Raw genomic sequence first — 13,744 nt, forward strand, 5'->3', positions numbered from 1 at the left:
GTAAATGAAATTTTAATTTAGCTGGTAATGACTTTACAAAAATCATCTTCTAATTAACTGTGTATTGAAAAATACTTGAGTTACTGATTGCTGTCTATCAACGCACAGCCTAATTCGCTGGGATAAAAACATTTTTTTTTTTAAAGAAGCTTTCATTATCAAGGAGACTCAAAAAAAGATTTTTTGAAATTACATTGCCAATGGTATTATATTACGTGTTTTGACTTCCGGCTAAAATAAATTCTTGAGAAAGCATTAGAGCGGATGGAAGATGCAACGCAGTGCGGTATATAAGTACTTACATAGTGTAGAAAAATGAGTAATGGTATGGTAAGGAAACAAACTTTGTATCAAAAGTTGTATGAAGAAGAAGTCGCGGGAAACCTCTAGTATCATTGTATTGACGCTGCACAGTAACATTAAATAATTTATATATGCTCTATTTTACGAAAATTTCTGACCGAAGCCTGTTTACACAAAGTTACGCACATAAAAAGTGTCAAGAAAAATTCATTAAGGTAAAAATTTTCTTATCAGCTCCTATTTAATTCATTATTCATTAAGAGAAGATCGATGCGGGTGGTAGATATAAGCACATTACCAGCAGCAAAAAATATACACAAGCCCGATTTACCCACATATATAGAAGTACCAGATGTATTTTTCATGATGTCGATCTTGAGCCGCATTAATCAGTTGAAAATAAGGTAACGAGAAATTAATCATAAATTTTGTTGTCACTTGTCATTTGGCTCGAATCTTCAATCAATAATGCGCGTTGCTGAGTATGGAATTGTAGCTTTTACGGTTCCTTATGAGTTTAATGAAAACTCAGTTAGCACTACCGCAACAATGAGAAAGTTTTTAATACTTATCTATATTATTAACAATTTAAAAACCTTCGATTGTAACCAGAACATAGAAGATTGATACCATCTTTTAAGACGAAGGGACTTTTAACAAAGCTCGTCTATTAAAAGTATTATAAACTTTTATAGTTATATTAAGGTTAATGTTAGTTTTTTAGTAGTAGTAGGTACAGCATTTTGTACATATACCTAGGACACACGATCCAGTTAGGTAGGTCCAATTTTGAGAAAGAGGTGAACCGCCGAATCCAACTCGGATGGGCAGCGTTCGGGAAAAATCCCTCAGTGCCTGAAGACCAAAGTCTTCGAACAGTTCGTGTTGCCAGTGATGACTAACGGATCCGAAACGTGGTCGCTTACTATAGGCCTCATAAGAAGGCTCAGAATCACTAAGCGGGCGATGGAAAGAGTAATGTTGGGAGTATCTCTACGTGATCAAATCAGAAATGAGGAGATCTGTAAGTTTGGATAGAAGCAGGCGTTACTTTGCGGAAATCCATGATATATTATCAAAATTAAGCTTAATTTGCTATACTCCGCGAAAAGCAGGAGAATCTATGTGGTGTAATTTATAATTTCTTCAATCCTTATACCCCACACCAGATGTTGACTTTACAATGAATAATTGTTAAGTCAAATGTTGACTTAACAATTATTCATTGTAAAGTCAACATCTCCTGATGATGCTCCGGTTTCGGAGCGAAACGTGCGTAGAGGGTATATTGTCGAAGATCTGTTTGGTGTGGGGTATAAGGATTGAAGAAATTATAAATTACACCACATAGATTCTCCTGCTTTTCGCGGAGTATAGCAAATTAAGCTTAATTTTGATAATGATCTGTAAGTTACCGACATAGCTCAGCGAGTTGCAAAGCTAAAGTGAAAATGGGCGGGGCACATAGCTCGGAGAACCGATGGACGTTGGGGTTCCAAGGTGTTGGAATGGCGACCCCGCACAGGTAAGCGCAGTGTTGGTCGGCCCCCAGCGAAGTGGACAGACGACATCAAACGAGTCGCTGGTAGCCGCTGGAAACAAGCGACCCAGGACCGTGGATTTTGGAACTCTCTACAAAAGACCTATATCCAGCAGTGGACTTGAATCGGTTGAAGTGATGATGATGACAGGTTTTTGTTGCAGAGCTCATCTGGGGAAGTACTATCGCCATGCTGATTATTACTAATTCTGCGCGGACGGTATACGGGAAATTTTCCGGAATAATAAGATCCCTATGTCAGGCTCCATTATTCCAGCTATCTCTGAGCCAAAGTTTTTCAAGGTCGGTGCAGCCGTTAATATAATATGGTTAATAAACAAACAGACACACTTTCGAATGTATAGTATTAGTACCTATGGATGGTAAATTTAGGAATAATTTTGTGTTGTAACGACTTTCAAAATGATCTGCTGCCCATTCGTAACTTGGCGACGCGGTTTTTACACGCACTCCGAAGGCCTGTTCGCGCCGTCAAGACCGCATTTAGCGAAATTACAATTCCTCGGAATGATCCGAACGCGTTTTTGTCAGCCAAGAGTTCGGATACTTCTTCAATCAGGTGACAAAATCAGAGCCGGGAGCATCGTTTGAATCGCAGAGGCAAAGCCTGTCCCGATTCGCCGCCTTTGTTATTTAAATTCGAGGGCCCGGTATTTATGTCGGACCGGTATACGCAACGTGTGTTCAGTGTCGTCACTTGTCGCCAGAAAATACTGGTACAATGAGGGGCCATAATCACAAAGCTGATAAAAACGTAAACCGCTTAGAGCTTTTATTTTCTACATACGAGACAATGTCACGTGATAGGGTCGCATGGGGTGCGGAGTGATTGGTGTATCAATGTGTCCGTGAACTATCATGACGCTACAATATGTACAAGTATGTGCGTGTGTGTTTAACGTGCGTAAGCTATCTTTGCACGTGGGGATTTTAATAACGGCTGCTGATCGTAGATAGCCACGCCCCCGTAGTAACGTCGTTCTTTGGAATTTATTTTACTACGTCCTTAGACTTCCTAGGTTTTTTTACAGTGAAACTCGATAAAACCAAAATGCGTCGCGATAAAGAAAGAAACAAATGATATACTTAGGATATAACTAATTAGAATACATTATACATTTTGTTTCATATTAGTTACCATGGAAACTGAATAATACGTAGACAAAGAAACAAATACATGCATGTAAAGGAGAGAATGAGATACAAAGCATTTTACATTTTGTTTCCTATTTTAGTTACCATGGAAACTGGATAATATGAAATACATATATGTAATATATTTCATACTATTCAGTTTTCATGGTAACTTATTTACTCAATTATTAAAATATCACTTGCTTCAACGGTGAAGGAAAACATCGTGAGGCCAGCATGTCCGTTCTCAAACGTACGTGGAGTCGAACAATCCGAACTGGACCAACGTGGTGGACTACGGCATTAACCACATCAATTTGTGGGAGAAGGCCATGTTGTGGGAGTGATGATGCTGGTATGTAATATAATATTTAGCGCTAAAATATTAAATATTTTTTAATGCCGCAGTATTGGACAACTGCAGCGCTGATTTTCAGGAATAGCCTTGGTTGTCGTCATGGCCAGACTTAATATCATAATATGGAAGAGTTTGTTTGTTTGAATGTTTTAATCTCAGGAATGTTTGTGATGAAATGTTTTAATATTACTTTTGAGCCTCCTTTTTACACTGCCTTCTAAGCAAGGTTATATACAACAACGCAAAATCCATCGTGATCTACGAAACAAATTCCACACGGTTTCTTGAGAAAGATTACTTAATAAAAAACACTGCCTTTGCGTACCGATACTGACGAAATATTACTTTACCTTTGTTAAAATCTTAGTGTACAATTAACTATCTAACTATCTATCTAAGCCTACTTTATAATTCAGTTGCCAACGATAAACTTTACTTTGATACCAAATGTTCTTTTAATGTTCCATTAAATTGGTTTATTATGACACAGTGACAAATGACGCGAACTTTTAGAAGAGCTGATCTCAAATTCCAGACGTTTGTGTGCGTGCGTGTGTGGACGCTTAACGCACACACTGGTGTTTTATTGTGTTTGCTATATTTTTTATACAATTTATCAATCCGGGGCAGATGGCGGCTCACATAAACACCTTTTAAAATTCACCCGACTATTATAGGGTTACATCATTATCATATGCGGATATAAAATGGCCGATCATTGTGTCTTTGTGTTGGAAATCTCCTGACGATGCCCGAGTAACGGTGCGGGGCAGATTTATTTCAAAACTCGCAGTTACCCATGACTATTCCACACAGAATTCTTTACTGTCCCGTAAAGTCGTATTTGCAAACAACTTAAAAAAAGGAGGAGGTTCTCAATTCGACTGTAAAAATTTGTTACGCGATTACTCCGTAAATTTTACACCAGTTCTGATGATTCTTCTTTTGTTTAGTAGGTATATCTATATCTATTTGAGAGATCCTGGAAAAAACGAGGGAAATCTTCAAATACAATAGGCATTACTACAGCGATTTGAGATTTTTTAATGTCATCCTCTTCTTCATATCAACCCATTACCGGTCCACTACAGGGCATGGGTCTCCCCCCACAATGATAAGGGGTTAAGGCTGTCCACCACGCTAGCCCGGTGCGGATTGGTGGACTATGAAGAACTCTCAGCCGGTTTCCTGAATATGTTTTTTTTTCACCGATGAAGGAAGTGTTATTTTAATTACTTAATACGCACATAACTTAGAAAAGTTAGAGGTTTCGAACTCGGGCCTCCGAAAGTGAAGTCTAGCTACTAACCACTGCGCTATCACCGCTTCTATTTTTTAATGAAACCTGAGGTTTTTTTTTTGAGTACCATTTAGTCATGTCAAACTTTTGATGAAGACCAAGGATGGCCACCGAAACCAAGTAGGTATACAATAATAAGTATTACGCGCTTCGTTGTTTATTATAATTTGCGCTTCGATGATGATCGAATGATATAGTAGTTAAGTAATTTATGTTCGTCACAATAAAGGAGCTAATGGAGAAGTGCTGGGAGAACACCTCAAACATTCATGCCCCGAATTCGGGAAAAGCAATATTTTGTAGAAGGTTATGAGCAGTTGACATTTGGCTATTAAAACTTAGATATAATCGCAAAGCGTTTTTTCCAAATAAGTAACCTAACTATGAATTATGTAACCTGCCTATCGCAACTATGTCCACCCGAGATAGAATAACGTCTTCATACTATGGCAGAGGATTCACTTGCATTTAGAGACTACCGTAACGAAAAGCTCAGCCGGTAGATAGACTAAACTTTTAAAACGCGTAAATTTTGTTTAATATTCTGGCTATCGATCTAACTGTATTTCATCATGAGTTTATATAAATTAGAATTATTTCGAAATTCAAGACATGAATATATATTAAGTATATAAAATATCCTCCATATGTTCAGCCGTATGATATTATCACAGGAAAATAAAAGACCTACTAATGAATTCACAAAAACATTTGCAATATTTGTGCATTTTATTTTGATCCCGATATTTACGAAATAAAGTACATTTTGCACGCTAAATTAAAAAACAACTTGTTGAGCAAATATTTTTACCAATGTTTCGGTTTTTACTTTCCCGCAGCAAAAAGTAGCTAGGTATGTTATCAAACTCTAGGGTACAAGTAAAATAAGCTAAGCCATGGTACGGGTATATGGATATGATATAAGGTGTGATAAAAAAAAACTAAATCAGAAAAAACCGTTCCGAAGTAACAAAAAAGTAGTATGCCTATAGCCAAGCTGTGATAAGCCAAACACAGACACAAATTAATGTACATTTGCGTATTGTTATTATTTTAGTCCATTCCAGCAACAGTCTTACCCCTAGAAACTGTTATATTCTTTTTTATGGAAACATTTAGTATTACACTAAATTACACTTAGTATCACAATTAACTGACTATTTAGTACTTACTACAATACAAGGTAAAAGTAAAGTATGAGCTAGTCGGTTCTCGACAAGATAACTATTAGAGCTAGTTTGAACTTAGGGAGAGAGTGATAAAATATGTCCATTTAAAAAAAATCATTAAATTGCCACTTCTTCTTATAAACGTGTTAGAAGCGTAATTTGTCTTTTTTGGTGCAGTATGAAACATTTTTTGGATTTTCCGCTTACTAAATCTATTAAAAATAATGATAAGATATTATATCAATATCGCTCATTACACATTCAGTGCACATGTTCAGTTTGTGGAACTGCACTCGACGCACAATGTCGACCGCAGGGGCGGGTCGGGAAGGGTTCTGCCGTATTGTTTGCAAAATATTTTGAAAGCGTCATTTTATACGCCGTATTAGCCAAGCACTGCGTTTGATCGGGGGTCGTCTTCGAATCATATCATCATTACGCTATTGTGCAGACCCTCCTCGTCTACCGGTTTAAATTTAACTATAGTAAGTTACAGTAGAGTTTTAAAAATTGTTACTAATATAAAAGGTAAATGCTTAATACCGAGTACATTACAAAAGGTTTGAAAAGCTGTTGATGTAAAAGTAGTACCCCGGTCAGACACAAGCCTAGCCGGAACACCGAAGTCATAAAATATTTTCTCTAAGACATTAACCGTGGTTTTAGTTTTCAAATCTTTAACCGCCCTTACGAAAACATATTTAGTAAAAGCGTCTACTACAGTCAAAATGTGGGTGTTACCGTTTTTACTCCTAACAAAAGGTCCAAGGTGATCCATATGAATAGTGTGAAATGGTATTTGTATTTTTTCTATGGGATACAAATGACCCGCCTTTTGTTTTGACGAGTTATCTTTATTATAATAGCTAATATATATTAAAAGGTTTCTATGTTTTCATTATATGTAGGTATATATTTTAATAAACTTTTTTTTCCGTTATAACCTAAACCGAAAACGTGCTAAGTGCTGAACAAGAGTAGGTTAGGATTCTCTTTCCTTTGTTGTCAATATCCCAAAAACTCGCACACTCGGGGTTCGGAAAGTCCTTCCGCGTTCTGCGTCACATTCTTACAACCTAGACACTTTTCTTAAAACAAGAGAGAATAGGTATCTTCTAGGCAAGCGCGTCCCGTCTTAGGCTACATCTGCTCTTTCCATCAGGTGAGATTGTTATCAAGGTCAATCGACAATTAAAAAAAAACAATTGAGTCTTTGTATACATTATATATATAATGTTTGACTTAACAAAAGCACTGTTCTTTATAAAACGTTTCATGGAGATGCACAACGAATAATTTTTTGAGGGTGGGCGAAAAGCAAACGTTTCCCGTAGAATAAAAAAAAGTGGATACCTACAGTGACGAAGTCTATACCACTAGCAACTATATTTATACCCAGCTTCTGGTCCAGGGGGGCGCGAGTTAGATGTATTTTTTTTAAATTTTTATCTGTATTTTTTGAGCGCTGTGAAGCAGGGGCTCCCAGTTTCGATTCATGGTAGGGCCAATTACGTAATTAAAAATTTCTGAATTTTCTCTGGTCTGGTCTAGTGGGAGGCTTTGGCCCTGGCTGGTTACCGACAAAGACGTGCCGAAGAATTCGATTAGGGGTATGGCTACCGTTCGACGGCCGATTGGCGCAGTGGGCAGCGACCCTGCTTTCTGAGTCCAAGGCCGTGGGTTCGATTCCCACAACTAGACAATATTTGTGTGATGAACATGAATGTTTTTCAGTGTCTGGGTGTTTATCTATATATTATAAGTATTTATGTATATTATTCATAAAAATTATTCATCAGTTATCTTAGTTCCCATATCACAAGCTACGCTTACTTTGGGACTGGATGGCGATGTGTGTATTGTCGTAGTATATTTATTTATATTATTATTTATTACCATACCTACACCTTAAAACAACTATAAAAAACTATGCTTAGGGCCTCTTTTAAAATATACAAATGAAGCTTTTCGTACTGTTACTGTTAATGCCTATGTCAGGAATGCGCTATGTGTCAGACTTTACATGAAAAAATTATTCTAAAGGTAGTTGGACTAGAACCAAAAATGTATTGCCACGGAACAGGGACCTATAATTATAATTAAAAATTGACACATGGCTATTTTTTGTTACCGACCTTCCAAGGAACATCCCATCTCATCTACTTCAGGAAGATATTTAATTAATAAAAAGCATGAATATAAGGTGTTAGCCTCAACTAACTTAATTTATTAAATGACGTTATAAATGAATAGAAAAATCCGTACAACAAAGATTTCAATTGCCGTGCTAAAAATTTACCAGGTAGTATAATAATTTTAAAGGAAGTTTGGATACAAGTGCACAAGGTGGATTTAATTTTAAAGGGCTCTTTAATTGATTCCTTAATAGGTTTAAGCGTTTTTAATTAAGAAAATTGTATAGAATCACTACAAGCTACAGACTTAACGACACTAAACTGCTTAGTAAACCTACATAAAATGAAGGTATTTTTAATGAATTAGTTTATTTATCTGCATATTACAAAGTATGGCATAGCTTCAGAGTATTGATGGGGCCGCCGCGCTTCTGCAGTGCCTCAAAAATGTTTGCGGAGAATCACGTTGATGACTTTTACGCAATCATGAGAAAGAGATCTGCATCAATGATGAGCAGGGTGACAGCTCCAACAATATTTTGAATATATTTAATAATAAATGGGAAAATGTTAATGTTTTTGTTGAATGTTGAGTCGACCGTTGTTGTTCCGATAGTCGTTTCAGTCAATGGTCTTCTCGCGAAAAGCTTCGACCAACATCTCAAGAAGGTTTCGCTTGGTTGTTGGATCAAGGGTCGGATACAGAAGGCAGTAGTCCTTGAAACGGCGCGTATTGTGAGGAGGTTTCTCACTCTGGAGCCCTGACCACCGGTTGCTTGGGCATTCAAAAGCCCCGCAAGCGGAGGGTGGAAGTTTTTTTTTTTTATAAATTTTTAATAGTGTTTTTTAATTTATTCTTAAGCATTGTTAATAATGAAAAAAAAAAAAAGAAAAATAATAAATGATAGACAAAAAAATGGGAAAATCCCTATATGGATTTGCAATTGCAATTGGTGTATGAATGCATACCAACCCCCACTGGGTGGCATACACCAATTGCTGAAGAGGGTACTTACCTTCATTAGGAGATATGTTTGGCCAATTTTAATTTATAAAATAGTTAATAAGATCATTATTATTCAGTTTCCATGGTAAGGAAAATAGGAAACAAAATGTGTAATGTATTCTATCTAGTTCTCTCTCATACATACTTGTGTTTCTTTCTTTATCGTGACGCATTTTTGTTTCATCGAATTTCAAATTACAGCGATTCACATTCACTTCGAATTTAGCAAAGTTTTTTTCATTCCAACTTTCTCAAAAACGGTCTCAAAAAAGTTACAGTGTCCTAACGTTACTAGGATAATATAAACAAGAATACATGTAGTTATTCATAATAAATTGATTGCTTACTCATAGTAATTAGCTAATTACGCGGCAAATAAATAAACAGGCGTATAAAAGTTCTAAACCGCTTATAAACGTGATGAAACGGAATGAAGCAATCGTCGTGGTGTGGGCGGTATGCGGCGCCGGCGGCAGTTTGACGCGAGCGGGCTAGCCCTGAGGCTATATGATTAGTCACACGTCTCATACTATTTGGCGATTATTATTGTGGTTCTATATTGATAACTAAAACACTTGATATATTAGTATACAAGGCTACTAAGTCGATCGCGTACTACAGTATTTGGAATAAATCAATCTTTTTTCTTCTAATCCTTTTACTTCTAGCCTTAATACTTTTAGATAAATAACTGTAGATTTCGACTTCGCAGTAACAACCATAAAATTTGCTGTAGTTACTTTAATTATCTAATTAGTATTAGGCGAGACCGGACCAGCCCTGAGGCTATATAATATGACCAGCCACACTTCTCACACTATTTGGCGATTATTAATGTGGATCTTTATTAATAACTACAAGTACTTAAATACATTAGTATAAAGGATTACTAAGTCGATGGCATCAATCTCCTAATCTCAATACTATTCGAGAAATAATGCACGAAGTGATTATAAAAATACGCAGTGACAACCATACATAGCTTTGGCTGTGTTTGCTTTAATTGCCTTATTAAGAGACGCCTTATTTGGCAATTATTATTGTGGTTCTATATTGATAACTTAAATACTTAAAACGTTAGTATAAATCAGTACAAAAATCTACTAAGTCGATGGCGTATTTTAATTTTAATAATCATTAAAACATTTTTTCTACACAACTTTCTTAGCTCAATACTTAAAAGAAATAACTGTACGAAGTTGTCATAAAAATACGCTGTGACAACCAAAGCATCGGCTGCGTTTGCATTAATTAATTACTATGGCAACAAAAAATGGTTACGCTCCTATATGCCATTAAAGCTAATACCTAACACACTTTCATATGCATTCACATGTACCTACGTGTAAATGTGATTTTCAAGCGATTTCAAACCAATAAATACAATTAGTTAGGGTTATCAATTTTTTAAGGATGTTTTTCTAGGAAAAATTAAATATACCTACGTCATAAGAAATTATAATAATTTCTACCGCCCATAAAAGTGTTATTATACCGATTTAGACAACCTGAGTATTAATTATAATTTTATGGATAATTTCCCTACCCGCTTTCCGAATAGCCTTGTAATATATCTTTATTTTTTGCAGTTTCATACGTGTTGACTGTGGGGCGTAAGATATGAGACATCCCTGCTACTACAAACTTTTTCAGTAACAAAAATATTTCGATTCTCTCTTTTGCAATTTCTTCTAATCCAGACTGTTATTTCCTCACGTACCATTTTTTAGAAAAAGGAAAAAAAAAATTGTAAAGATAGCGTTGCAACTTTGTTTAACCAATTTTAGTAAACAACTATGGAATGCACAAATGATAAATCTTCAGTAGCAGTTTTAATCATACATATTCGATCAAAAACTATTAATTCGGAACGCAAACTGAGAATTAAAAAATAATCAGACGAAAAAAAATTTCATTTCACATAAAAAAAGCAAATAAAATCAAATGTAATCCTTAGATGTGAATCGGTTAAATAAATTGACATGTTACGAAGAAGCTATAGCAAATAAATTCTGCTACTGACTACCCGACGGTGTTGCGTTACATTCGGAACGTGTTTATAAAAATATCGGTTTCCACAGTAGATGGGTAGGCTTCGTCACCAAGAGATACTATCAGAGTACTCGAGTCCTCATAATCTATAGGAGGTTCATCATTTGAATATTTTGAGGTAAAAAACAAGGACTGAAAGTTTAATGTACTCTCCGAGTAAGGCCAAATTGCGTACTAACTTAATAAACTTATATGAAGGTAAGTATCTAAGAATCACTGGATGCGTTTGGTGAAGATGATCTACATACTATTTTATACCTTTATGTTCATAGGAATGTCTCTGAATGCAGGTGATTGTTTAATATACTGGTATATAAAAACAATTGTTTGACGTTGATATGAGTGAAGATTAACTCTAAGAAGTAATGTAAATGACTGTGGTTATTTATAACTCCTCGTTATGTTTAATTAAAAATATACTCAGACCTAACGCTAAATAAGTAAATTTATTTTACTTTTAATTATTACTATAACATAGAAGTTGGGTGGGCTCGGATAGCATAAATTAACAATTTTATGACCAATCCTCGTAACCCTGATATTTGCACTAAACTATTTAAAGTTATTATAACACTGCGCTTCCAGTTCGCCATAGCTTAACGGACATTCAAAGTAATTTATAGACACCCATAAAACAATTCTTCAAAATACCCCACAAAAAAGGAAACTCTATTCACAGGCCCGTATGAGATAATAGCGGACGGGGGCACCGGACAAAAGTCTGAACGCAACACTAGACAGAAATGGTAAAAAAAAATATATAATAGCAGATGTCCATACTCCATAGTCGACGTGCCGAACGAATTCCGGGACCAATCCTCAAAAGTCGATATTCGAACTTGAAGTATCAATACATTACTTACAATAACTTAGTCTAGCGTGCGAGGGAGACCGATGAGATGAAGCGAGCCAGCGGAACTGGACATTTTAATTTATGGCACATTTTTTTATTCCATAGTACACAATACCGATGAATCTTTCCACTAATAATAAATTGAAAATGGAACGTCTCGAACGACTTTTGTCGATGGTCCATACCGAGAAACCGACTGCACAAGGAGACTGAGGTTATTATTAGGCGCCCGTTAGACACTTTGTTTGAGGTTCGGATGTGTGACAAAGATTTTTGACGGATAGTTTGTGTTTAATGGCAGTGGTATTGTGTTGGTCCAGTTTACTGGCGAGGCGTGACTAACATGTCGCAACAGAGAGCATCTGTGAGGCCACGGCGAGAAGACAGCCGCGGGGGGCGGTTCATTATGAATTAATGAGAAACGAAATGTTTTGCCAGATCAGCACACACTTGAATGAATAGTTTCGACATCTTAATATATTCGTTTTGGATTGTTTTTGTTTTATAAATATAAATATTCTTTATTACAAGTAGGCCTACCTTACTGGCTCTTAATTCAATTCCAGACGGAATTGACTTTTCAAAAGAGAGATTCTTGTACCTCTAATACTAAATCAGATCTTCTATTGATTTAGTGCTTGCCCACGATTTTTATCCTGTTTTGTTCTAAACTACTTCCTAAGCGTGTAACACACGTTAGACAAGTGGTAAACTAGATTACTCTTTAAAAAGTCGTGTCCTTGCCATCAAAATTAATTCATTTTTTAAAAGACCAGAATAAGAGTTTCATAAACATAACCGTTATCAGCTCAAGATATTGTACCTACTTATTTTGTAATTAATTTTTTAACCAATTTATTAACCAGGAAATGTAGTTCCTATTGACAAATGTGACCAACTGTGAAACAAATGAAAGTAAATGTTTCTTACCTGTATGAGTTCTTTTATGGATCTTCAAGTTTTCCGATCTGGCGAACACCTTGCCGCATCCAGGGAAGGGGCATGGAAAGGGCTTTTCTCCCGTGTGCACTCGGATGTGGTTCACTAGCTTGTACTTCGCTTTGAACGGCCGTCCGTTCCTCGAGCAGCCTTGCCAAAAGCAGGCATGCGTCGTGCACTCCGGTCCACCCACGTGTTCGACTGTTAGATGCGTCACAATTTCGTGCATGCTCGAGAATAGTTTGTTGCACAGTTTCCGCGGCGGAGGCTGCTCGGGGTCCAGCCACTGACACCGCATGTCACGACGCGGCGGGGCGCGCACGTATCGCAGGAAAGCGTGCGGTGCGTGGGAGTGCGCGTGCGGAACGAGTGCCGGCGCTCCGCCTTGGTAGTGGACATCTCCGCGCCAGTCCCAGCTCTGCTCTATCGGCTGTTGCGGAAACAGCTCTCCGCAGCCTCCGTACTCTCGCAAGTAGCCCGTCTGGTAGGAGTGCAGCGGGTAGGGTTGGTAGTGCGGCGGGTGATGCGGTGGAGGATGGGGTGCGGCCGCTCGGTGCTGCGGACCGACGCCGCACCCCGGCTGCGGCGACATCTTGAGCCCGTAGGACGCGAGGTGCGCGTGGTTGGTCTCCAAGAACGCGTTCATGGCGGGTGTGGCCGGCACCGGCGCATAGCCCCATTCGCCCGCCACCATCCACGCGGCGGGACCACCCCGCTGATGACTAGCTCCTCAAACTGACGGTCTCTACGACCTCGGATTCCCTTGTGTGGCTTCTTAATCGCCGTACCGCTATTACATTCTTCACTATTATGTCGATCTGTTGTAAAGAAATAAAGTACGATTAGGAAATGAAACAGTAATCATCATCATCACAGCCTATTATTGTTCTAGCTAGATACTTCTTCTCTTATCAAAAAGAGGACTTTCAAAGTG

The 13,744-nt window shown here is 37.4% G+C and overlaps 1 protein-coding gene across 1 annotated transcript in view; it reads right to left on the reverse strand.

The window, feature by feature from the left end:
* The window catches only part of LOC120623364 (zinc finger protein ZIC 4), a 31,630-nt gene extending 18,126 nt beyond the window's left edge, over positions 1-13,504 (reverse strand). Inside the window, exon 1 of the mRNA XM_039889346.1 lies at positions 12,802-13,504. Coding sequence (XP_039745280.1) covers positions 12,802-13,504 — 703 coding nt within the window. The remainder of the gene's footprint in view (positions 1-12,801) is intronic.
* Between the last annotated feature and the right edge of the window lie 240 nt (positions 13,505-13,744).

The sequence above is a fragment of the Pararge aegeria genome, chromosome 4 (genome assembly GCF_905163445.1).
Source record: "Pararge aegeria chromosome 4, ilParAegt1.1, whole genome shotgun sequence".
Classification (NCBI taxonomy): Eukaryota; Metazoa; Arthropoda; class Insecta; order Lepidoptera; family Nymphalidae; genus Pararge; species Pararge aegeria.